General features: G+C 41.2%; 1 protein-coding gene across 1 annotated transcript in view; it reads right to left on the reverse strand.

Annotated features, from left to right (window-relative positions):
- The window catches only part of mrpl23 (mitochondrial ribosomal protein L23), a 55178-nt gene that overhangs the window by 25478 nt on the left and 4202 nt on the right, over positions 1 to 25498 (reverse strand). Inside the window, exons 3-4 of the mRNA XM_031283113.1 lie at positions 14642 to 14724; positions 5410 to 5483 (exon numbers count right to left, since the gene is read on the reverse strand). Coding sequence (XP_031138973.1) covers positions 5410 to 5483; positions 14642 to 14724 — 157 coding nt within the window. The remainder of the gene's footprint in view (positions 1 to 5409; positions 5484 to 14641; positions 14725 to 25498) is intronic.

The raw sequence follows: 25498 nt of genomic DNA on the forward strand, positions 1-25498 counted from the left end.
GTACAGTTAATCCCAAGGCAAGAACACCAGCAACATGCTATTGCTAACGGTAGCGTCTGAACCTGAAGTGGCTGTGCGAGACACACTGCGCAAGAATTCACGAGGGGAGGGGCTGGAGGCAGCTGGTCTGGGCGCGCTGTAAAAAATGTCGCCTATTCATGTTTTTAACACTAGGCTGCCCGCAGATGCACCTGCTTATTAATCGGCTTGATATTGGCCGATGCCGATTATGTAAAAAAAATAATGCCAAAAATCGGCCGATTAATCGGTCGACCTCTAATAACCATATCTCAATATTTCCTAATATAAGTCTGGCATGTAACCAAAGACGACCTTTCACCCTCAGGTCCTGCAAGAGCCCAGACTGCTACTTTCTCAAGAGTGCAGCCAGAGTGTGTGAACCGCACAGCAAGGTACGGCTGCATGATTTGTGTGCATCTACGTAATTTGTATGCAAGGGAGGCTTTCTCATGAAACAATTTAAAATGACAGGTAAAAGAACAGTTCTTGTTAATATTTGATATCTGATGTTCATTGTTGTTGTGCGTCTGTTCATACCTGCATTTGTGTGTGAGTGAGTTTGCGAGCTCAGCTTCAAAGGCTGCCTGCCCCTCAGGGCTCTATGCGGGAACATCAACTAACCCGTCTCACCTCTCTCACCTGGCGAGTCTCCCTTTCAAAAATAGCACATGACACAAAAGCTGAAGATTCAAGGCCCCCAAAATTTTTCCCCCTGGGATTTGGGTTTAATAATGCAGCCCCCACAATAATAAAAACACAGAGGGCTGAGTGGAGAAAGAGAGAGAGAGACAGAAGGTTATTGTGGAGGGGTCTCCACCTCCCACTGTATACAGGACAGGAGTCAATGAGCTAATGCTACACAAACAACACACCAACCAGAAAAGACTGAAGCCCTTTCCCAATTCCCAGTTTGTGCATCCCCGATTCCTCTCCTTGATTCCTCTCCTCGCATCTTAGTCCCGCCCACAGGAGATCCGAGCCGAGGAGTCGAGGAAGAGCCTCGAGGAAAGAGGAGTCGAGGCAACAGACATTTAACAAACACGAGACATCTCTGCCTCGGAGCCATCATTAAAAGCCACGTCAATTAAATATGACGCGCAGCACAACTGCATCAACTGTCCATTGTTTTGTCATACGCTGCATTTTATGATCTCTGTCAGCGGAGCAGAACAGTGTTCATGACAACTTCTATATATTTACTTTGAGTTCAATTCCCAACGTGGCAAAATGTGAAAAGAATGTACGGGGGTTGTACATTTTTATTTGTCGTAAGTAAGTAAAGTTTATTTTTATAGCACATTTAAACACAGCTTGCACTGACCAAAGTGCTGTACATAGCGCATTAGCCACAGAATAATAAAATAAAATAAATACACTTACAGATCAGTGATATAAGCTAAAGGCCCGGACACACAGAGCCGATAATCGGCCGTTGGACAGTCTGGCGAGGTCAGTGACTCAAGTCTGTTCGGTGTGTTCCGTGCCGTCATCCGTCCGAGGGGCCGTCGTCCTTCATTTTGGCCGATTTGACATGTATAATCGCCGGGGCGGGCACTGCCAGCAGTCAAACTCAAATGACCCATCTGATTGGTAGAGTGCTAACCCTTAAACGGGGAGCAGAATGAGCGTGACTAGAGTCTCTCAAAATCTGACGAAAATCTTTTAAACTGACCTTTGTCGATCTGAAATGAAGACAGATGCAGCAACTGCATGGCCTATTTCTCGCTTAAAATGTTTTCAGAAACACGTTTCAGTGAACTAATTTAGTACAATATGAGATCGTATTCTGAACAAGCCGCCATGACAGTTTGTCTTTGAATTTCTGGAGAAAACAGACCCACGTGACGCGTTCGTCCAATCAGCTGCCGGTTTTCATTTTTGGGCGACAATACAGATGAGCGCCGCCTGCTGGTATGGAGACGTATTACGTCTCGTCTCTTTGGTGTGTTCTGAGGCATTTTTTTTGACAAACTCAGGGAGACTGATCAGTCCAACTGCCTTTTCTGCCGACGGTTGGCCGTCTTTTGGTGTGTAGGCAGCTTAAGACAACATCAAGAGACAAACACTTAATTACAGACATAACAAGGTAAGACAATTAAAACACAGGGAAGGCCATTGTAAATAGGTGAGTTTTGAGCCTGGTTTTGAATACTGTAATTGAAGAGGCATTTCTGATGTCAGGTGGCAGTTGGTTCCACAGCTGAGGGCCAGCAACAGAAAAGGACCTTGGCTGGAGGATCTGAGGGACCTAGGGGCTACATGGGGATGAATGATGCCAGTTATGTAGCTGGGGGCCAGGGTGTGAAGCGCTTTAAAAACCATCAGCAGTATTTTAAATTGTATCCTAGACTGGACTGGAAGTCAAGGAGGCTAGGACAGGTGTAATGTGAATTTTTGAATTTTGAAGGGCCAAAGACAATAACTTCAGTTTTGTTATCATTTAACTGAAGGAAGTTGTTAGCCATCCAGATTTTAATTTCTTTCAAAAAGAGGTGCCAGATTTAAGTGGGATGTACAGTTGGGAGTCATCTGCATAGAAATGGAATGAAATATTTAATTTTCTGATGATGTTACCTAGGGGGGAGCATGTAAAGGCAGAAAAGTACTGGACCCAGAATGGATCCCTGGGGGACACCATAAGACACAGGGGTAGGGGATGAAGAGTACTGTCCTATGGATACTGAAAAAGATATTTGGTGGAGGTAGGAGTGAAACCAGTTTAGAGCTGTACCCTTAATGCCAACCCACTGTTCAAGAGGCTCTAGTAGTGTACCATGGTCTACAGTGTCAAATGCAGCACTAAGGTCCAACAGGACCAGAATGGCATTATCACCTGGATCAAGGGTGAGCAACAGGTCATTTGTTACCTTTAACAGGGCTGTCTCAGTGCTGTGACGGCTTTGAACCTAGATTGAAATGGCTCTAGGATCTCTATTGAGTTGAGGTATGGAAGCAGCTGCTTTAACACCACCTTCTCCAAAATGTATGAGATAAATGGCAGTTAGAGATAGGCCGGAAATTATTAGGACATTTTGCATCCAGATTATGTTTCTTTAGCATAGGCTTGTATTTAACACACACACACACACACACACACACACACACACACACACACACGCCTATATATTTATAATAGCCTATAGCCTACATACACAGTATGCCTATAGCCGTTAAAGCAGTGGTTCTCAACCTTTTTTGTGCCAGCGCCCCCCTATCCATTATCCAGGTCCCTAATCACCCCCCATCAAATAAAATTTAGGCTAGTTGCCCCGAATATTAATGATTACGCCCTAATATTAGGCCTATTATTGTTATTACTATTGTTATCACAAATAATCAAAAAATCATATAATTGAATGACAAACTTATTATTATTTATTAGTTTCCCAGGTATCAAAAAAGCCATGTGAATATAGAAATTATATTTACAGGTGTTTAAAAAAAATGCAACCATTTGACATTCAATTTAAATTAGGAAACAGCAGCCAATCAGAATGACTAGATATGTAACATTCAAACTTTAATTAGGTATTACAAACACTAACAGTAGCCAATCAGAAACAACTAGCAATTTAACATTCAAATCTATTTTTCATTCAAATCTAAATCTATAACCAAAGTGAAACGGAAAGCAAGCTGGCACTTATTAAGGGGTAAAAGCAGAAGGATTTACTTCCGAATGGAAATAAGTTTAAAACCTTTGAAAGTTAGTGAGAGCCCTTTTTTGATGCTTAGAAGAGTATATGTTTGCTATCGCCTGTCTTGCGAATAAATAGCAGAAAAAAAAACGTTTGGAGAAACGCAACCCCGCATCGCGCTGCGTTTTGTGGAGGAGTGAGAATCCCGTACAGTAAACAGTAACATCACTGCCTCTAGCTGCTTCCACAAGAAAGTTTTAAAACACCAAACACAAGCCCTGAACTGCCCGGGAGTTTGTGAAACAGCTAAATGTTTGCCAAACAACAAAGAGTCACAGTCACACAGTCAAACACTCTCGCTCGTCTCCTTCTCCGTGAAATGAAGCTGCCTTCAGGTGCAGTAGGAAATGTTGTGTTCTATAAAAGATCTGACAAAAAACTGTTACTGTGAAATATAAAGTCTACTTGTGCTACATTTGGGGGTTAAAGAACACAACAGGACGTCGCACCACCCTGCAGCGATTGCTTTTTTTGTTTTATCTGAACACAGCTTCACGCTGAAGTACGGAGCTCATTTAAGATGATGCTCTTTAAGATGATGCTCTTTAAGATGATGCTCTGACATCCCATTTCCATGAAGGCAGCGCGGAGCTGCGCCAAACAAAGCTGACAGAAGCACAGAAGAGAAGAAGAGTTATGATACACCGTCTCTTCCAGTTGCAGTGCCGTGAATTGGCAGGTTTTAATGTTGCAGACCACTGTTTTTTGCAAGTAGTTTAAAGTGTAAACATGTATTGTTACTGTGAATCTTTGGTTTAAACTAGCTCTCAAACAAACGCCCTCCAAGGGCACCTCAACGCCCCCCTTTCCAAAATATTGCTTCCAGCGCCCCCCCGTCATCTTCTGAACGCCCCCGTTGAGAAAACACTACAAATGTCTGTATGAAAAGAACTATACAAATATAAAGGCTGGCCTATATTATATACAAACAAACACAAACACACTCTATTATTAATGTGTGGATCGGCTCTTTTTCCGAATCCGCCTGTAAGCTTATCATCTTCCACCTTCCACCTTCCACCCACCTGACTTAATTATTTTCCGCATGGACGTTTAATTGGCCCTCGGCAATCCCTGCAGGCTCCGTTGCTTTTTAAATGATGTAGGCTATTGTATTGATTTAGCCTGATGAGTGTTTTCTATAACGATTTAGCTTGCTTTAATGATTCGAGAGGCTGCTTGTAAATGTTTCCATGCGCGCAGAAATGTCACTGCAGGTGATAGGCCTATCTTCGGATATTTAAGCAGCAAAACTAAGTGTAGTTATAAACTGGACAGAGGAAACCGAACTAGACCTTTAGATTCTGAAATAATCCTAATAAAGATTAACCACGGAGACACGGATGTTATCGCTATCTCTCTCTCTCTCCTCTTTTCTCTCTCTCTCTCTCTCTCTTTCTCTCCTCCGTTCGCTCTGTCACGCCTCTTTGTTTACATGCCACGGGTGAAAAGTATTCGCGAGGATACATCCATGTATCCTCGATTATAACTCCTCCGAGGAGCCTCATCCCATGTGCATTTTAGGAATCAGGACGTCCTTCAACATGGAACGCTGAGAATGATTTCCGGGTCACAAGCCGGAGGATCGAGGAGTCGAGGAGGTACAAATTTGGGACTTGGGAAAAGCCCTAAGTTTAGGGGAATGAGTGTATATGTTCATGTATGTGTGTGTGTGTTTGTGTCTCCTCACCAGCTGAACGTAGGCTACTTTATAGTCAGGCTGCTTAACCTTCTGGTTCAGATGATTCCTCTTCTTGTTGGAGCCTGAGAAACAGAACAGCAGGAATGCATTTGTTGGTAAACAGGAATGACTAAACATGAGCAAATTCTGGTTGTGAAACAGCAGACAGTTATGCATACAGCATGGTGACATTTATGAATATGGTCGGAGTAGGGTTGGGAAATATGACAATATACCGTGAAGACGAAGGAAATTTGTCAACTGGTAGAGACTGCTATACTGCTTCTACTGAGGTAGCTTGCCATGTAAAAACTCTAGTTGTATTGGGTCTGGGTGGGCAATGTTACAAATGTGTGAGCAGGACTGCTTCAGTGTATTTTAGGGCTGTCAGCGTTAACGCGTTAATCGCGATGCGATTAAAGGGCCGAGCATAACGCGTTCATTTTTTTTTTTTTTTTTTTTTTTTTTATAATCGCATTAATCACATGCCGCCATTTATTAATTTATTTTACACTTCACTCGGCTTTGCGTTGTTCCTAACAGGCTACTATTTTGACCCTTTCCCGCACCTTTACTTATCATCAAGCTGCCATACTTCCTCGTAACACATCCCTGCTGCAGGCATGATGGAGAAAGACAGCAGCAACACAATTCTCCAGATGGCTCAGTAGACAAGTCGAAAGCCATATGCACATTGTGTAAAGCCAAATTAAAATATCACCGAAGCATGGCAAGCTTGAGCTACCATCTACGAGCTAAGCATAGTACAGTTAACGTGACTCAGGTTGATGCTAGCAGGCTCAGGCAAAGCACTATTTTGGAGAGTGCTAGTTGCCCACCTGTGGATGAAACCAAATCCCCAAAAGATTACTACAGATCTTGCGAAATGGGTGGCAACTATCTGCAGACCTGTTAGCATCGTAGAAGACTCGGGTCTTAAAGACGTACAACGTTGGCATGTTCTGACCTGTCTTATACATTGCCGTCGAGGGGGACAGCAGCCCCACGCACACACAGCCTGTACGACATGGAGAAAGCAGCCCAACTGGAACTGCTGCAAAGTGCAAACGCTGTCTCATTAACCAGTGATCACTGGACATCACTGAGTAATCAAAATTATTTAGGAGTCACTGCACACTATATTGACTCTAGATTCAAATGTGTGACTAGATTCACACATTTTCTTTTGTTTACAGTAAATAAATAATAAACAAATACAAATCTTAAAGTCAAGTTCATAAAGTAACTTTCTTTGCATTCAATTGCAATTCCCAATCAAGATACACCGGTAAGAATTGCTTTCCATTGTTAATATGTACTTAAAAACAGTTCTGAAATGCAAAATAATAGAATTTTAATCATGTGATAAAACTTGCGATTAATCGTGATTAACTACAGAAATTCAGCGTTTAATCGCGATTAAGAAAAAATGTATTGTTTGACAGCTCTAGTGTTTTTGCATCAATGTAATGAAGTACATCGGTTTGAAAGGTATTGAATTCATTGAATGAGAATGAGAATTTTTTTAATGACTAATACAGTGCCCGTTCAAAATATGCCTGTTTGGAACGGGCCGTTGTCTGTGGTATTGCTGCTTCTAGCTTTCTCCAGAACCAAATTGTACCCCAAATTACTTACAGAGGAAACCCAAACCACTTAATATGCAACTCCACTGTATAACCTACTACTGACTTTCAGTGTACTTTTACATGAAAGGAAGACATTGTACTACTACATTTACCTGACAGAGAATGTTGCCGATTCAGAACTGAACTGAACTGAGCGTGTCAACAGCCTGCTGCAGTTTTTTTTTTTTTTGGACGTCATTTTTTTTCCAGTTTTCCAGCATTTGATGGTATCATGGAACAGTTTTGGACTGTTTCGACAAGACATTTGATGGTATCACTTAGGGCTCTAGGTAATAGTGATGGACATGTTTTATTTTTTTCTGATATAACGTCAGATTAAAGTCCATCCCCAGGTGACAGCAAAATGACTAAAGCACTATCCTGACATCTATATACCTGCAAAGCAATTATCACATTAAGTTCCATTCTTATCTGAACAACAGATAATTGACTACATTTTTGTTTATTTCCCTGTAGAACAGAGAATATTTTGTGTGTACATGTGGTAGGGCAGAGCTTGATTTTGTTGATGGATGGACGGCAGGTTAACCTCTTCCCCAGCTGGACAAGATAATGACCTCATCCTCTCTCCTGTCAGACCTCTCCAAGTCTGGAAGACAGGAGACTCTGGGATCTGCGGAGTGTGAGTATGAGTACGAGTATGTGTGTGTGTGTGTGTGTGTGTGTGTGTGTGTGTGTGTGTGTGTGTGTGTGTGTGTGTGTGTGTGTGTGTGTGTGTGTGTGTGTGTGTGTGTGTGTAATTTTACTAAACTTGCAGGCACTTCACACAGGTACCTCAATCTTTACATTACGATGAAAACTCTAGTATCAATGATGGATAATGAGCACAACATCAATCGTTTCATCTCTGCCTTCGAACTCTTATCTCAATGAGACCCTGGTGGTCAAGTCAACAGGCCCTCTGAGTAACTGCCATTGCCATGGGAACGGTTTATGACATGAAAAACAAGGGAAACATTCCGCTGTAATGAGTAATTTGTGTGTGTGTGTGTGTGTATGTGTGTGTGTGTGTGTGTGTGTGTGTGTGTGTGTATTTTTCATATGTGTAACTAGTAATCACTAGCCAGGCAGCCCACTGCTCAGGGAAATCCCTGAGCAGGGCTGTAAAACACCCCCCTTCACGCACCCCTGGCTAACTGGAGGCCCCTGTGTGGGTGGGAGACAGAGGTAACGAAGAGTGTGTGCCTCTGTGTGTGTTGCACCCCTTGAAAAATGTAAAAAAGTGTTTCTCTGAATTCACATAGCCCTTTCCTAACACATACAGACATACAGACAGAGCTTTCATGCAACACTCGCAAACGCAAGCACAATTTCTCCCTCTTTGAGATTGCGGTTTGGCAGCCAGCTATCACGTTACAAATCCCAGGCCGGAGGGGTAACCATGGCAACTCCTTCCAAAATACCCCTGCCGCCCATGGAGGAAAGAAAGGGTCGTTTGCGCCCCTCACTCTCCTCTCCCTTTTGCCTTCTTTACGCTGCCAATGGTGTGGAACTCCTGACGCAGACATGGATACCTTCTCTGACGCACCTCGGAATCACAGGGGGCCCTGAGCCTCCCTTTCTTCTCTGTCCCCCCAAAGTTCACTGCTTTCCTTCCATCCACCCTCCTGAGGGGCTTTCCCTTTCCCCTTGCTTTTAATGACACAACCCTAATAAACAGCGTTAATGGGTTCTCCAAACTGTAGGCTAGGCTAAGCTAGACGCCTCTCTCCTCCCTCCCTTTTCTTCCCAGTCTCTCCTTCAGGCATAGCACAGAGGGAGCTAGTGCCTCTTCTTCTTAGCATGTCCATTAGCATCTCTCCAACTTCAAGCCACCCATATGTCTTCTATTCTGTTCTTCCATGAACTTGCAAATTCCTAAACTTGTAGGGAGCACCCAAATCAGTCCATGTAAACTTAAACAGTTTTCTCCACCAATAAAAAGTCAGGAGGATTATTAAGTAAATGATTTATTAACTCTTGGCTCTATGATCATCCTTGATAAGGATGCAAGAGGGGGACTTTGGGGTTGGGATGTATGTGAAGGGGATGGTGCACTTGGGGCCCTGAAGCTGCAAGTTTGTAAGTGTGTGGAGGGAACGTGGGGTGTCCTGGGACAGCTGGAGGCTGGAATGCTGCAGCAGCAGATTGTCAGATAAGCAGCTGTGTGTGTTAGGGGGAAGGAGAGCCAGGCACGCTAACCACTACCGCAACTAGCCGCTGGAAAACACTCCCGCTGCTGCATGTCAATGGGAAGACCGTCGACACTGCAAGCTGAAATTGCTAATCACGCTAACCACCACTTAAGAGTCTCCAAAACAAAATCAATTTTACTTTATGCTTCCTAAAACAGAAATCAGCCTTCTGTGAATTCCATGGACCATAACTAAAAATTAATTTACAAAATCGTGAAGTGATTAAAAGGGCTATTAGGGAATTCCGGGATGGCACAGAGCAGATCAGTCGCATATTTTTTGCTCCGCTTCAAACTTGAATTTAATCCTGTAAAAGTTCACATTTAATCTTTAAGTGCCCGTAAGGGCAAGTTTATTTTATTGGCTTCCTTTACTTACAATGCCGACTAAGAAAAGTCATTCCAAAAAAACAGACTCTATAACTGGCAAGCTGCATACTAAATGTGATTCATATTGCGCCATTTCGCTTTTGAACTCAGACACTAAGGTGCTGTCTAAGGCTACGTTCAGACTGCAGGCAAAAATGACCCAAATCAGATTTTTTTTACTCATATCTGATTTTTTTCATGACAGTGCAAACAGCCCAAGTCACATGGCATCCGATCTTTTCCAGTTCTGATTTGGGCCACTTTCATATATGGTCCAAATCCGTTACAGGTTGGATATTTTAAAAATGCGACGTGAGTCTGGACAGTCAAAATCGGAATTCATACATACTCTGACTACACTCTAGAGCGACCATCGTCACAATCATGCACTGAGAACAGCAAGCTCCCAGGAACAGCACCAGGCTTTGACGCAAACATGGGCATAGCGGCCAACAGTGGAATTGTGTTGCAGGCTGAGCTGCCCTGCACTGCAGGCTCATATGACAGTTCTCTCGAGTTCCTGTAGCTGTAATAATGGATATAACGGCTGTAATTCATCATTTGTATTATCTTAGAATACATCCGAGGGCTGTGTGCTGTAAAGCCTGTAACGTGGATGTAATGTTATTATCGTCTCTGTTCTCAAAAGGCAGCGGGCTATTGAATAGTAGCTAGCGGTAGCTAGTAGCACTATGTAACAATTACATCTCATTGGTTCTCTTAATACATCCATGGGTTTATTTTAATAAGCATTTAAACAGGTTGTTGATGGTGACGTTGTATTACTCGTTTGTGGATGCGGGTCACTTTGAGGCTGTGCCCAGTACTTGAGTCTGATGCAGGCCACATTTTTAAATAAATAATGTTTACAGTCAGTCAAAAAAATCTGATCTGGGGTGCCTGGATAGCTCAGTTGGTAGAGCAGGCACCCATATATAGAGGTTTACTCCTCAACGCAGCGGGCCCGCGTTCGACTCCGACCTGCGGCCCTTTGCTGCATGTCATTACCCCTCTCTCTCCCCTTTCAAGTCTTCAGCTGTCCTGTCAAAATAAAGGCTGAAAATGGCCAAAAAATTATCTTGGAAATGAGCATTAAGGCCTGTAGTCTGAACGTAGCCTAAAATACTGGCTGGGAGGTTGGAGAATCATCTCCCTGTCTTGGTACGTGGGGATCAAAATGGCTTCATTCAGGGGCGTGAGGGATTCCATAATGTCAGGAGAGTGCTTAATGTTTTACATTCTAGAAAGGGGTACACTGCAATCCTGTCTTTGGATGTGGAGAAGGCCTTTGACAGAGTGGCCTTACCTCTTTGAGTTGCTAACTCGTTTTGGTTGTGGTGTAAACTTTAGTAAATGAATTAAGATATTATATACGAATCCTACTGCAGGGATCCTTACTAATAATATGATATCTAAACACTTTGACATCTAAACATTTTGACATCCACAGAGGCTCTCGGCAGGGCTGCCCTCTTTATCCCCGCTACCGGGGCTCAATGTGCCTAATCCAGTGATACTACTGGGCAGCTCAGCTTCGCACCCAATGTACTATTTTACTTTAGACACTATCCCTGCGTGGACGGAGATTAAAATGGCCTCAGTAATTTCCAAGTTACCACTCAAAACTGTTTAGTTGATATCAAGAAACTAAGAAAACAAACAAGGAATCCTTTTCTTTTAAATACAATAAATGTTTGGCATGAGGCACGGAATTTGAAACATACTCTGTCAGCCTTTTGTCCTATAAGGGGAAAACAGAGGTTTGCTCCTGGGAGAGCTGGTCTTGGGTTTCCAACTTTGGGCCAGCAAAGTTTTGAGGAAAATTCCAGACTTGTATAAAGACAAAAATAATATGTAATTTGAAGAACTCATTGTTCACAACATCTCAACATAATATTCCTAGAAAACCTTTTTTGGAATACCTACAAATAAGGAGTTTTATAATGGCTGCCCAGAATCAAAAAATATCGGAACCCTCTCTATCCACTTTAGAAAATATTTTATTAAACAACTGCAACAGTGAGAGTAGAATCTCAGCTTTATACACTATGCTAATATCTAGCTCAACTGAATCTTCCGTGCACAAATTAAACTTATTGAAGGAAGACATTCAAGAGGACATAACATTGGAGGATTAGAGTAGCATTTGTATTAGGCTCAGAAACAGACCGTGAATACCAGGCTTAAATTACTAAAATATAATTGGCTAATGCGAACATATGTTACCCCAGCGAAGTTACATAAGTTTAATATGGTACTATGCTACAAGTGCAATCACTCCAAAGGGACTTCCAAAGACTTCTCGAAAGAGGTAGTGCAAATTATATTTCAAACAGTGTCTGTAAATTTGCCTCTCCATCCCAAAGTATTTATCCTGGGGTTGTACCCAACTGGTCCTAATTCTTTTTTTTTTTTTTTTTTTTTTTTTTTTTTTAAAAAAGGATGTACAAATACTGACGCGTGTTTATAGCAAAACGGTTGATTTCTCTTGCTTGGAAAAGTGTGAATAGGCCTAGTATAGGTCGTAGCTCAGAGAAATGTCTTCTTGCCTAACAATGGAAAGAATAACATATATGGTTAAGGACAGACAAGATACTTTCAAACAGGTTTGGGGACCGTTCTTGGACTTTTGGAACACAATGATGTGGACGATATACTGGCAAATGAGGGGAATTCTGAGTAATTTAGTATTTTTCATGTGGGAAAGAGATGTTTATTGGCTTGTGACACTCTTTGATTTGTTACATATTCTAAATATATCATATAAAAAAGGGACCAGACCACAGTGAAAAGTAATGTTGTTTGTATTAAGTCTTTATAATTTGTGTTTTTTATTTATTTTTTTATTTATTTTATATCAAGGTTTTTCGTGTATTTTGTGATTGCTGTCAGCTGTTTGGTTTTTGGTACTATTGATTATTAGGCTCTGTCTACATTTATGTATGTCTTGGTTAAAAAGAAACAATAAATATTTTGTAAAAAAAAAAAAAAAAAAAAAAAAAAAAGGAAAAAGAAGGGGGGCTGTTAGGATGGATAGAACCTTAAAGGAACATGCCGACTTATTGGGACTTTAGCTTATTCACCGTAACCCCCAGAGTTAGATAAGTCCATACATACCCTTCTCATCTCCGTGCGTGTTGTAACTCTGTCAGACGGCTCCACCGGTAGCTTAGCCTAGCACGGATCCTGGAGGTAACTGGTTCCAACTAGCTTACTGCTCCGAATAAGTGACAAAATAACGCAAGCATGTTCCTAGTTCCATGTTGTGATTTGTACAGTCACAGTGTGTACAAATAACAAGGTCACATGAGACACAGCCGTCTTCTAACTGTATACAAACTGGGAACTATATTCTCAGAAAGGCGAAGCGCTGCTAATTCTGCTACTTGGGCGGAGTGATGTGCTTGCGGCACCTGAGAAGCCCCGAGCAGAGTAGCAATGCTTCACCTTTCTGAGAATACAGTTCCCAGTTTGTATACGGTTAGAAGACGGCTGTGTCTCATGTGACCTTGTTATTTGTACACACTGTGACTATACAAATCACAACATGGAAATAGGAACATGCTGGCGTTATTTTGTCACTACCAGCTACCGGTGGAGCAAATTTTCTGTAAGTAAACTGTAAATAAATACGAAATATAAACATAACAAAAAAAAGTAACAAAATAAATACCAAAGGTGTCCACATAACAATAATAATGTTGACACACTTGTATTTTTGTGAAATTATGAGTTTTTGCAATAAAGGGATTATGCTGCAGGAGTAGTTTGAAAAGTATTAACTGATGCTTTGATACTTTTTTCTGCTGTGAAAAGTTTCCTCCGCTGGAATCCACTATAACATAAATTCAAGTGGACCACAGCTATTTAAAACTCTTTACAGTCATCTTTCATGCCTACAGATAGTGAATGTTTCACACTTTAAAGACACATTTCAATTAGAACCGGGGCTATACAGATTGCCGAAACACTTATTTTACAGTACATTTATAATATTGGGCTGTAGTTAGTTGTCTTGTATATCACTGTTTAAAATTGTTTTATATGAAATTCCAACACAATATGACTTACATGTAAATGTATTGGATAATAATTTTTTAAAGTGCCCATATTATGAAAAAATCACTTTTTCTGGGATTTGGGGTGTTATGTTGTGTCTCTGGTGCTTCCACACTCATACAAACTTTGAAAAAAATCCACCCATGTTGTTTAGAGTGAGATACAGTTTCTGAATGTGTCCTGCCTTCAGTCTCTGGGTGAGCTGTTCAAAATCGGCACGGCTTGTGACGTCACAAGCTGAAACGAGCAGGCTAACCGCAACCATTAGCTCGTAGCGTTAGCATGCTAACGCTAATGCTAACGCTAGCATGCTAACGCTAGCATGCTACCTCGTTCTCAGTAGCAAAGCACTGCTACAACACACACAAGTTCACCATAATCTACAAAAGAACTACTTACATGTGCGCCCTCATTTAGAAGTCTCCCAGCTAATCCTGCCTTGTAACTGACCGAAGTCAGCCTTTCTTTTACTGTCTATGGAGCTAGCTAGCTGACATGATCTACATCTGAGCTACTGGGCATGTGCAGTGCAATCAAAGATAGTACAGAAGAAGAAGAAAAGAGGTCTCACTCTGTAGCTAAAACAGAGACCAGCTGAAAAGAGGATCTACAGCAGTGAGAGAGAGCACTGCAGTACAACAAAAATATGGTGTTTTTTGAAAATTAAACCATGTAAACCTATTCTGGTACAACCTTAAAATACAATTATGAACCTGAAAATGAGCATAATATGGCTGCTTTAATGCAGGAAGTTAAAGTTCTTTTTTAATCAAGTTATCAAATTAACTATTTATATACTTTACAGTATTTGCAGAGACGGAGTTAAATAGAAGTTAAGAGCTTAGCATGATGAGACTGTGTGTGTGTGTGTGTGTGTGTGTGTGTGTGTGTGTGTGTGCACCATTTGCTTGATTTACTCACAACAGCTGCAGTACAACTTTAGGATTTTAATTTGGATGAAATGCTTGTGTGAAGCAGTGAAGACACTCACCAAACTGTATCCTGGTACGGACTGCTCCTACAGGGACATTATAGATCTTCTCCAGGTAGTTCTTTACGTCACACTTGGTCATTCTGTCCAGAACGGACAGAGACGAGACAAACACACAAATAGGGGGGGAAGATGGAGAGAGAAGAGAACAGGGGTCAAACAAGGCATCCAGCATCAGTGTTCGCATGGGCTAAGGATTTGATTTGTTTGAGCGTGTCTGTGAGATGGTAAGGGAGTGAGGGAAGATGTCTGAGGTTGCAGTCCAGCATTTGCATGGTAACATGATGGATCATTGTCCATCAAATAACACCACATTCACTTAACTGACACAGACATAGAAATTATACAGCCAATTTCCAAACTACATTACCATAAACTCTGCTGTTATATTACCTACTGTAACTGTCAGGTCAGTCTACCCTTTAAACACATAAGTGGAGAAAAGAGAAATGTGAGTGTCAGTGTTCATCCAATTAGCTGTCTGCATGTATTGATCGTGCACGGTGAAACCCTACACAGGAAGTGGGCCTGGCACCAACTGATCCGGTGGGCCAGCCCAGCTAAAGCTAGCCCACTAGGCAACATTTGGAACAGATTGCTCCGACCAGAGGAAGAAAGGCTTTTAACTGCTAATCAATCTGGCCAATTGGATTAGCATGGTAGAGAGCACTTCCCAAATGCGTCTGACAAAGTGCTTAATAGCAACGCTGTGGTCTAACATGAGTGCCTCGGATATGGCGTTTTCTATCACCTCATATTTATGTAACATGATAATGTAATATCCACTATTTTTCACAGCAATCAGCACAATACCATGAGCTGCCGTAACAATATTTGGTGAGGCAAACTTTTGCATGAGAAAATCCCATCTGTGAACACAAAGACTCTTTGTACTTAAGAATGATGTAATATATGTTTCCATGCTGTACAAACAATTGCCTTTTCCACTATAATACACTACATGTTGGCAACAACACTGATGTAGACCTAGAACACTTCTATTTGACCTGCTAAGTTGTATTTATCAAGAGAGGGAAGCTTACATTTATTTACGATACTATTTCCACATTTGATTCCACGATTACAGAAGCAGGATGGTTTGATGTGGTGACTGTTGAGTATGGTAGGGTTTTTATACCAAACATCAACTTCAGACAGCTGCCTTTGAGAGACGAGAGAACTAAGCACTCACTGAGCTCTCCCTCTCAGACCCAGTACTGGTCTGGGACCACTGGCGGTGTTAGGGTGAAGGAGTTTCTCCATCACTGTGTGAAGAAAGGCGTAAACAAATTTGTCAAGGACCCTTTAAGCCTATTTGTCTCCCTTTACCTGGTCGAGAGGAGAGAAATGTGTTTCTGATGTGGCATGCAGATGTGCCTTTCTGCTCCATTTGCACACACCTCTCCCTATAACCCTCATCTCAGTGTGTGTGTGTGTGTGTGTGCGTGTGCGTGTGCGTGTGCGTGTGCGTGTGCGTGTGCTGGAGGGCAGTGAAGCAGAGCGGACTGACCGGGAGTACTTGAGATCAAGAGAGGAAGAAAGAGAGAGTGATAGCGATAACAGACGTGTTTTCCTAGAAAGCAGAGGCAGGGAATTGGAAGAGAGGGAAGTGGCATGGGGACTGCGAGGTCTCCTATGGATCATTAGCAGAGGGAACACTGATCCTGATTAATGGGGAGAATCTAAATCCTACTGCTTTAAGCACTCAAATTATCCAGTCACCACAAACATAGACATAGCATATATGAAACATGCACAAGCATGGTCATGTCCGTTACTGTGCACAAGATGCATGTACAAATATGGTAAACGAAGGGGGATTAGCTGTGACGCAAAGGTCAAACAATTGGAAAAAGAAAACCGAGAACGCACATCAAACTAATGAATGATCATTTATCAATATCAGCAATCAATGTCAGTAATAATCCAAATGGAAAATGTGTACATAGATACACAAAAGAATGTGTACATAGTTATCTATTAATTTATATATTAACACACACACACACACACACCAACATTGAACACTAGATTTACATGGGTTATGTGAGATATCTCTGACCTGAGTCAATACATGACTCCCATTTCAGCTAAAACTGGAATCCAGTCTGAGATAAAGCCTTGGGCTGAAAGCTGAGGAGAAGATATCAAGTTAAGTGTGTACATAAACAAGGCTAAACTTAGACAAAGGGTGTGGTGTCTCCAATAGCGATGCAGGCAGCATCTGATCATCATCCCAGTATAAACACCCATCTGACTCCACAAGCTAACCTTTCACACCTCTGCCTCACAGAAAGAATGAAAAACTGCCTCCAGCAACTGCCAAGGCTAAAGGCATCGTTCCTCAGCAACTGGTATATATTTATACGCAAACACACATGCTTGAAGATTCCTCGCCCAAGATGATGAAAGAACTCCAAACACACAACCCAGAAGGGCATCAGATGACGCAGACGATGGATTAGGTTCAATTATGGTCCGTTGTTACAGAGCAGGTTTAAAGCAGGCACACTGGCATCATTGTCAGAAAACAATTCAAAAGGTTATATTGTTCTGCATTGTTCACGGACAGGCTCAAAGGGGAGATATAAGACCTATATCTGATATCAAGTAGTGCTAAAAGAAACAGGTCTCTGAAGGGATGGAGGCACGGATAAAGAAACAGGGTCAACTTGATGCCTTTGTTTTGCCCCGCTGCGACATCGTTGTTTGTGTGTGAGAATATAACAGATTCATCAATCTGCAGATTAACCCCCACACCTCTATCAGCTGCTCTAAAATGTAATTCTTCCTCTGGAATGAATCTCAGTGCTCCTGTATATTTCCTATTCTCAAATATGGGCTAACACACACTGAGCCAAGGAGACTGTAAGTATAATATCCAGTTATCTAAGGCGGTCCATTTACACCTGTGCCCATATATGAGAAATAGGTGAAAGGGCACAGTTGGAAAAGTGCAAGACTGGACAGAGGCAGCTTTGACAGTCTTTGACAATAAGGATAATGAATGTATTCTGAAAGCTCAGAGATTACTGCATGCTACTTGTCCATTGATAGGCTGGTGCTAAAAGAACATCTGCCAGGTGAATGGGGGGTGCCTCTCTTGTACATAAAGGATGTCCTATACAGCCACCCACTTACAATGACCTTTAACACAAATAATACACAATACTGACTAAAACACTAGCAGATCTGGATTGTTTTGGTTGAATAATATTTGTACAGGCTGAGAACTCTCTTTAAAACCGATGTTAAAGAAAACAAGAAATTGGGAACGTCTAAAACGTACCACAAAACCTGGTTGGATACCAGCTAAGTACCTTTGTTGCATTGTCATTCCCCTCTTCTTGAAAAACAAGTCAGCAACCAGGACTTTGGTACTGGAAATTGCTGAACAAAAAATGCTGGAATCATTACTTCTTACATACTTTTCATTTTTGTTTCCATTAATTTATCTCCCAACCAATATCTTTTTAGGAAAGAATAAATACCAAGTTAGACTGCAGTGAGGAATATAATTACAGATTAATACTTGTACTGACTATCAGCATGCTTATAAAGTATGTCACTCAACTGTACATGTACAGCTTTGACTCAAAAGATCGATTCAGGGAGAGTATAAATTAGAAATTAGTAGGGCTGGATCTGATATATATAATATTCAAATATTCGTTCGATAGGTAGGTATTCAATTTTCAATTTTAGGATTCAAATTTTCATTGAATATGACGTGCATGTAGGCTGAAACTCACTGTGGTGTTTTTTCTCGGAATAAGATGCTTGCTAAACGTCCGCTAGCCGCTGGCTAATTAATGCAGCACTATATGTGTAGTTACAAGCGAGCAGTCTGATGTGTGTAGAGGTCTGTATGGTCATACTGTAGCAGCCTGGTGTCGTCTTATCTATGATAAAGGTAAACATAGTAACAAGTTAGTTACGGCCGTGCATAATGCCAATACAGTGAGGCACTGGTTCCCGCAACCTTACTGTAAAAAAGTTTTGAACACTACAAAGGTAAAAAACGAAAAACAAGCACCAAACTGCCCAGGAGTTTGTGTAACAACAGGTGACTATGTCGTGCAATAACAAAGCAGTCGCTTCATCTCTCGCTTTGCTTCAAGTGCGGTCAAAAATGTTGGTTTCCCCTGCCGCTGCTGCCATCAAAGCTTCAATCATTCGCTGTTGAAAAGCACCGAAGCTTCATAGCTCAAATAATGGTATTTGGTACAGAACTAGAAATTAGATGATCCATCTATGTACATATAATTTTTAATGCAAAAGTCAAGACATCAACTAAATATCTATGTACGCAGACAACTCAGCAATATATATATGGCCGCATCCAACAGATTCATTTTGTAGTGCTTTACAAAGAGAATTGCAGTTGGTGTTGAAATGGATTGTAAATACCAAAATAATTCTAAATGTGTCAGTAAGTAAGGGTTAATGCCCGACGAGGTGTCCATCGTCAGGTATTAATGGACGACGGCGAGGCGTGAACTGTCCGACTCCGCCGAAGTTCATTAATGCCTGACAATGTACACCTCGAAAGGCATTAACCCGCTCATACCATGGTAACTTGCCAAATAACATGTTTTTAAAACATTAGTTTATTTTTTAATTCGTTTTACAATCAACCTCTAAAGTTTTTCCAAACAATAACTCAGTTTCCCTGGTTACGCCTGAGGGTTTGAACATCCCATAAGGTTCTTATGCAATGCGAACGTTGTTCACTCCTTCAGGGAATAGAAAGGACCTTAGATACGACTTGCCACCCTTAGCAACGGGAGATATTTATGGTCCGCTCAGCTCGTGGAACCCTTCAGCTCAGCTACGAGCCAGAAAGCTAACACTATGCTAGCAAGATTCAAAGTCAATAACACGGAGACGTAAGGTTCATCATAGTTACACTGGTGTAAAGTCCACACTAACCATAATTGTGTCACAAAAAATGACGTTTTTTCTTTCCGTGGCCAATCAGTGAAAAGCACTTTTCTTGATGCGGTGTTTTATTAATATTATTATATTTTTATTATTACCATTGTATTTCTCTTGCCAATTGTCTTTGAACACTTAACGTTAGCTCCGCAATAGAGAAGAAGCTACCAGCTAAAAATAGCTAACGTTGGTAACGTTAATCACCAACCAAAGCCACAGGAAGGTAGAGGTGTTATGATTAGCTAGCGTCACTTTTTGGCTAACGTTCTATCAAAATATCTGTTTAAATATGAATATAAATGATCTTGTAGTGTTTTTAGTTAATGTAATGGTGAAAAACTCGAGTGTAACTTCTAACCCTTCTAACGGTATATCGTTTTAACTATTTACTTTAGCTTTTACTTTACAAGAGCCGGCTAAAGGAAGCTAACACCGGTGAATTAGCCGTTCGCTGCCCTTGGCCATAACTGGACACTGCTATCTCCTCGCAGTAAACACTGGGTGCTGCTGGTTTTTCTGGGGTATTAAGTCCCATCAATGCTGTCAAAACTACCGGGTTTGTTCACAATAAAATGACATGCTTCAACAACTCTGAATTATGCAATAAAAGCTCCTTAATTTCCAGTACAGTGAAAATATAAACTTATTAGAGGGAAAGATCATCGCCCGAGCATCTCCCGAGCGTCACCCGAGCATCGCCTGAGCATCGCCCAAGCGTTCTTACTACTTTTCCTCATTAAAGTCACTTTCATATACTAATAAGACATGTAAATGTCGACGTACATATATGAAAATTCAAACGTAGATTGTTAGATGGATATAGATCAATTCCGCTAACATTTTTGGTGATGATCGGAAACGTAAAGGACCGCAAAAAGACCAGAAAGTGCGTCAGGTCGGAAGTGTCCGAATATGGCCAATAGCTGTGAGTGGTGTCCGAACGTGGACACAGTGACGCTAGGTGATAACTATACAACCTTAACCTACAGCTAACGTTGGTGCTAAATAACAACATTGAGTGGTGAAACGTCAACTACAACATGGGGTAGCCCATAACGTTATGGGCAGATTAAATTGTGAGGTTATAATAACAAACAAAATGATAGCCTTAACTGTTATGATTAACGTTAGTAGCTGTTAATTAAGGTTATCTAAGCCAAGTCTGCTGCCAGCAGGTCGGTCATCCTCTGTAGCGCCGCTCGTGGAAAACAAAAGCGTGAGCGTTAATCAAAATCATCATAGATATCCAAGGGGTGGAATCTGTCCCGGAGAACGTGTTACCGATGTCTGTCTACCGACTGTCATTCCTCCTCATCCTCCAAGTTATTCCACCTTTCAAAACGATGCGCCATGCCAACCGATCTTACGGAGGACTTTACACCTACTAAGTGCTTGGTGTAAAATGTAAGTTGTAACTTATGCCTACGTTAGAACTATTTCAACTGTTGCAACCCTCAAAATGTTAGTAGCGCGTAAACTCCGACCTAAGTTACAACTTTCGTCAACAAACGTCTTCTTTTGAACTCATTGAACTTACGCTTAGCTGGTGCAACCCAGTGCATGGCTGTAAACCCTGTCTCTTTTAAAAACCCACTTTTTTTAAATTGCTTTTTGGTGATTTCATTTTATGTTTTATGACATTTTTGTTGGTTTTACACTGTTTTCTTTCTTATGTGTTTAGTTTTTGGCTTTTGGTTAATCTTATTCTCTTTGTGTTAATGTGTGCAATTTTTATTTTAAAGCACTGTTACTGTGTTTTGAAAGGTGCTTCAGTTTATAAATAAAAACAAAAACAAATTATCAACAAAAATAGCAAAGCCTGGTTCAATGTTTCACTCAAACAACTCATGAGGCATCAGATATCTTGTGTTTGACAATGTAATAAAATGTACGTATGTATGTATGTGTATGTACGAACACTTTGGCGCTACTGCTCTACTCAGTGTATTGCTGCCATCTGCCAGTTTGACCCAAAATGACCCATAACTTAGCTATGTGAAGACATACCGATGTAGACCTTTTTATCAGGTTAACAACAAACAGTTTGTTTAGCGGTGGGAGCGTGACTAACTGAATTAATGTTATGTGAAAAATTTAAATCTGGTAGTTCAGTTTCATCTTCGGGTAGGATTAGTGGTCATCATGGTGAGTCATGTTTCAAAAATGGTGTGTGTACTCCACTGTGTAAACTGAATGTCTTGACACACTCCTTGTAAATGAGTAATCGCTATAACAACATTTGATCCAAAGAATGGGGGCGTTGCTGTTGTCATCTTGTTTTAGGATGAATATTACTTTGTATAGGGTGATTCAGTGACCATCATGCTTCTTGTGGCTACCATGAATCCTCCTTGGAAAGGTTGCTTGTTTTAGCAACTTTTGGAAACACTGGAAAGCATTTAAAGTGGTTCCTTGTTTGATAGAAACTGGGCTGTATCTACATTCTGGCTTTTTATAGGGCCTTTTTGGTTGGCAGATCAACTTTAAGTATTACAAGGGAATGGAAAAGAAGAGGATGCAGCCACACATAGAGGTGATGCAGAGTTGCAGGAGACAGGCACTTGGTGCAGTTTGGAGGAACCTCAATCCTTCAACACGTCATCAACTATATGGCCCTCTTTTTTTCTGTATGTAAGTTGCCTTATGTTGGTTCGAAAAAATCTTTTATAAAAATGGTGATGGCCGAACCTCATTTAAGGCTGACACAGATTATACATTGTTGTCCAATTCAATTTTAGCATTTTCGTTTTAAAGTAAAAGATGACACCTTCTTAGTGATCAGCATATTCTTGCACAAAGGTTAATATATGTATATTTTTCTTTGAATAGGAAAACATAAATGAAAAGCAGATGATTTGCAGATCATATTAGTCTGCAATCAGTAGTGTTTCTTACTATTAAAAATGGGATTGTGACAATGTGACATTGTGTGTAATTATTTTCTCTTTGAACTGCTCTTGTATCAGCTAATACAGCTAAATTATGAAATGGTATAAGTGGAAAATAGCATGATGACATACATGCCAAATAGCAAGAGTAACAGAGTGCATAGGTAAATCTTTACCACTACTGGCTGAAAGACAGGAAAACTTCAAACTGTAGTCTCAAAAGACCAGGACCATTCCTCAAAAACAAACAACTGAATTGTCCCTCTGACATGTTAACCTTGTATATAATCCTCTCAAACTTTATTTTATGTGTAACCTTTATTAACACACCATACAGTAAACATCCAAGGTATACCAAACAGTCCATACACACACATACATACATACACACACACACACACACACACACACACACACACACACACACACACACACAACATCAAAGTGCATTGTGTCAGAGCAGCTTAGTGGTGAGAATGAAACAAGAGAGTGGTTTTCTACGCAGATGAAAGGCAAAAGAAAGTCGCTGCCCCATTGTCAAGTTTGGGTCAAGATATGCAACTCACTACTTTAACACTCCCATCTACAGAGACAATACAAGCACAAAAGTTGCTCAACACTAAGTATCAAGATCATAATAGCAGACTTTGTTTAGAGGGAAAGCCATTGAGGAACCTGAGACGTGGGGAAAGAAGAGACAGTTGAGAAGTTGCGAGAATAAGAGCAGCATGTGAAGGAATATATTTATTGTTCGGGTTTTGGTCTGACAATAGAACAAAAATAGATCAAAGAACAGGTCTCCCTACAGAGAGATGGGTCAGTAAAGACTCGACATTTAGTTACACCCCTTTACTGGCTTGCTACATGACTTCCTATGACATAAACAGAGGTTAATTAGTGTGAAAAATAACCCAGTTTCCAACTTGAGCCATGTGTTTATGAAGTGGAACGAGTGAACAGAAACAGAATGATTGCCATGGCGATCATAATATTGTTGGATCCAACAGGTACGGAACACTTGTCAGAGTGGAACGACAATGTGTGCTGCTGTGTAGCAGGGTCAGTTGTCTGATTACAGTGAGAAACCGCAGCATGGTCTGGTTTCATAGTTACAAGACTGCATAGCAGCATGAAATGTGACTGAGTGGTAGACTGAACACAACGTTCAGCGCTGGCCTCTGGCCATGCCAGGTGAGGCACAAGAGGTGTGTGGGTGGGTGTAAACCCAGAAATTTGATGATCTTCCTTCGTGAGTGGAGAGGAAATAAAAACAAAGCACAAAAGGTTGGAGAACAATCAAAAAGACAAACAAATATGTCCCTCCAGCAGGTAGAAAGAGAATTACGAAAGAACACAGCCCAGGTGTCTCAAACAACAAGTGCCAAAGAGGGATTGGTTTTGGACGCGTTGCAAAGCGTTTAAGAAAAGCACAATAAACAGCAGAGCCCAGGGTGGGACAGAGAAAGACATGCGCAGATGATAGCAAGTGAGTGATACTGCAAAAAGCAAAAAAAACTAGAAACAAGCAAGAGAGAACAAGACAGACAACCGTAGATATTTGGCTCCCAGGTGTCAATGAGAAAAAGGTCACCTTGTGTTATTATCCTGAGAACGCCACAATAACCATTTCTCATTAACAGCTGTTTGGCACTACAACTTATCCACGCCAACACCGCCTACCCTTGAGAGTCATAACTACAACAGCTTTCACTGCCGTAATGACTCAGACTCATCAATAACCCGGGAGTGGGAGTGATATTTGGTTGGTGTCACTGTCTCTCCATGTGTGTCCATTTATTACATTGGGTGTATAAAAAGTAAAAAATAACGGTGTTTCAAGCACACACTGAGGCCCCAGCAGCATATCAATCAGCCATGCACCTCTCCCAGGCATCAAAGACTGCAAGGAAAAAACTCTTACACACCCTTATAAAACACACATGCACCCTGCACTTACCCACTTTTGTGCATATATACACAAAGACACACAGAATGACTAACCCATACTGACAAGCGATCACACAGACACACTCACAATTACATAAGCACCCTAGGAGTTTGGCAGAGAAGAGGCAAGAATCGGAGTGGGGGGCCAGGCACCTGGATGAACAGATTATGGTCTAAACCCCACCAGAGACACATAGATGATCTGCCTTAAAACTTCAATTTTTCTCCCCAGTGTGGACTCTGGCCCTCTCATCGCCTGAGGAGCACTGCTAACCTCAGTGACCTTGGCTCGCAGAGGTAGTCAGAATCAGCTCAACGCTACTAAGTGCTGACTGGTAAGAACCTCCTGTTGTGTTTTATGACGGAATACGTGTTGTCCAAACCCACGAAATTGACTAGTCATAAGACCTGAAACAACACATATTCAGTATACATGGAGCAAAGGAGCGTTTATGTGCAAAATTAAGAGGCAGTAAAGTGGTATGACATATAGTAAATACCCAATTGAACACGAGTTTTGGAGGTTTGGAACGATCAAGAACATTTCACTTTGGATATTAATATTGGCTCCTCGAGATGACTAATGTTTGACGTCTCGCTGTCTGCAAATTGGCCTGAATCTCCGCTGCAAAAGCACTTTTGAACTCACCTCCCACCCAACTGCCCATGTCAGCCTTTCATAAGTCACCATTGCAACGGAGCTCATTAAAGAGAGCCATAACGTGGTAAGAGGTGTCTATACTGTTGAGGACTGAGCCACCGATTTTTGTTCTTGAGGCTGTCACGCCACCTGGTGGCTGTGATGCCCAACTCCAGCTGCGTTATACTAGTCCAGCAAGACTGCTACAGTGCCAGTAAACCCAATTTATGGCAGCACAAAACGTGAAACATATGTTCATTATATAATAGTTCTGAGTGACACTAAACTACTACTATAGTTTAACAAAAGTAATAGCCTCAAATGCATTTGATTCCAAATAAAATAACAGATTTTGTAGTCTCATAATATGAGCAAGTAAGCCGTTTAGCATTTTAATTGATGCAAGTCCACAAATTCACCTTTGGAACAACTCATATGTTTCAA

This window comes from Sander lucioperca, chromosome 7 (genome assembly GCF_008315115.2).
Source record: "Sander lucioperca isolate FBNREF2018 chromosome 7, SLUC_FBN_1.2, whole genome shotgun sequence".
In the NCBI taxonomy this organism is placed as follows: Eukaryota; Metazoa; Chordata; class Actinopteri; order Perciformes; family Percidae; genus Sander; species Sander lucioperca.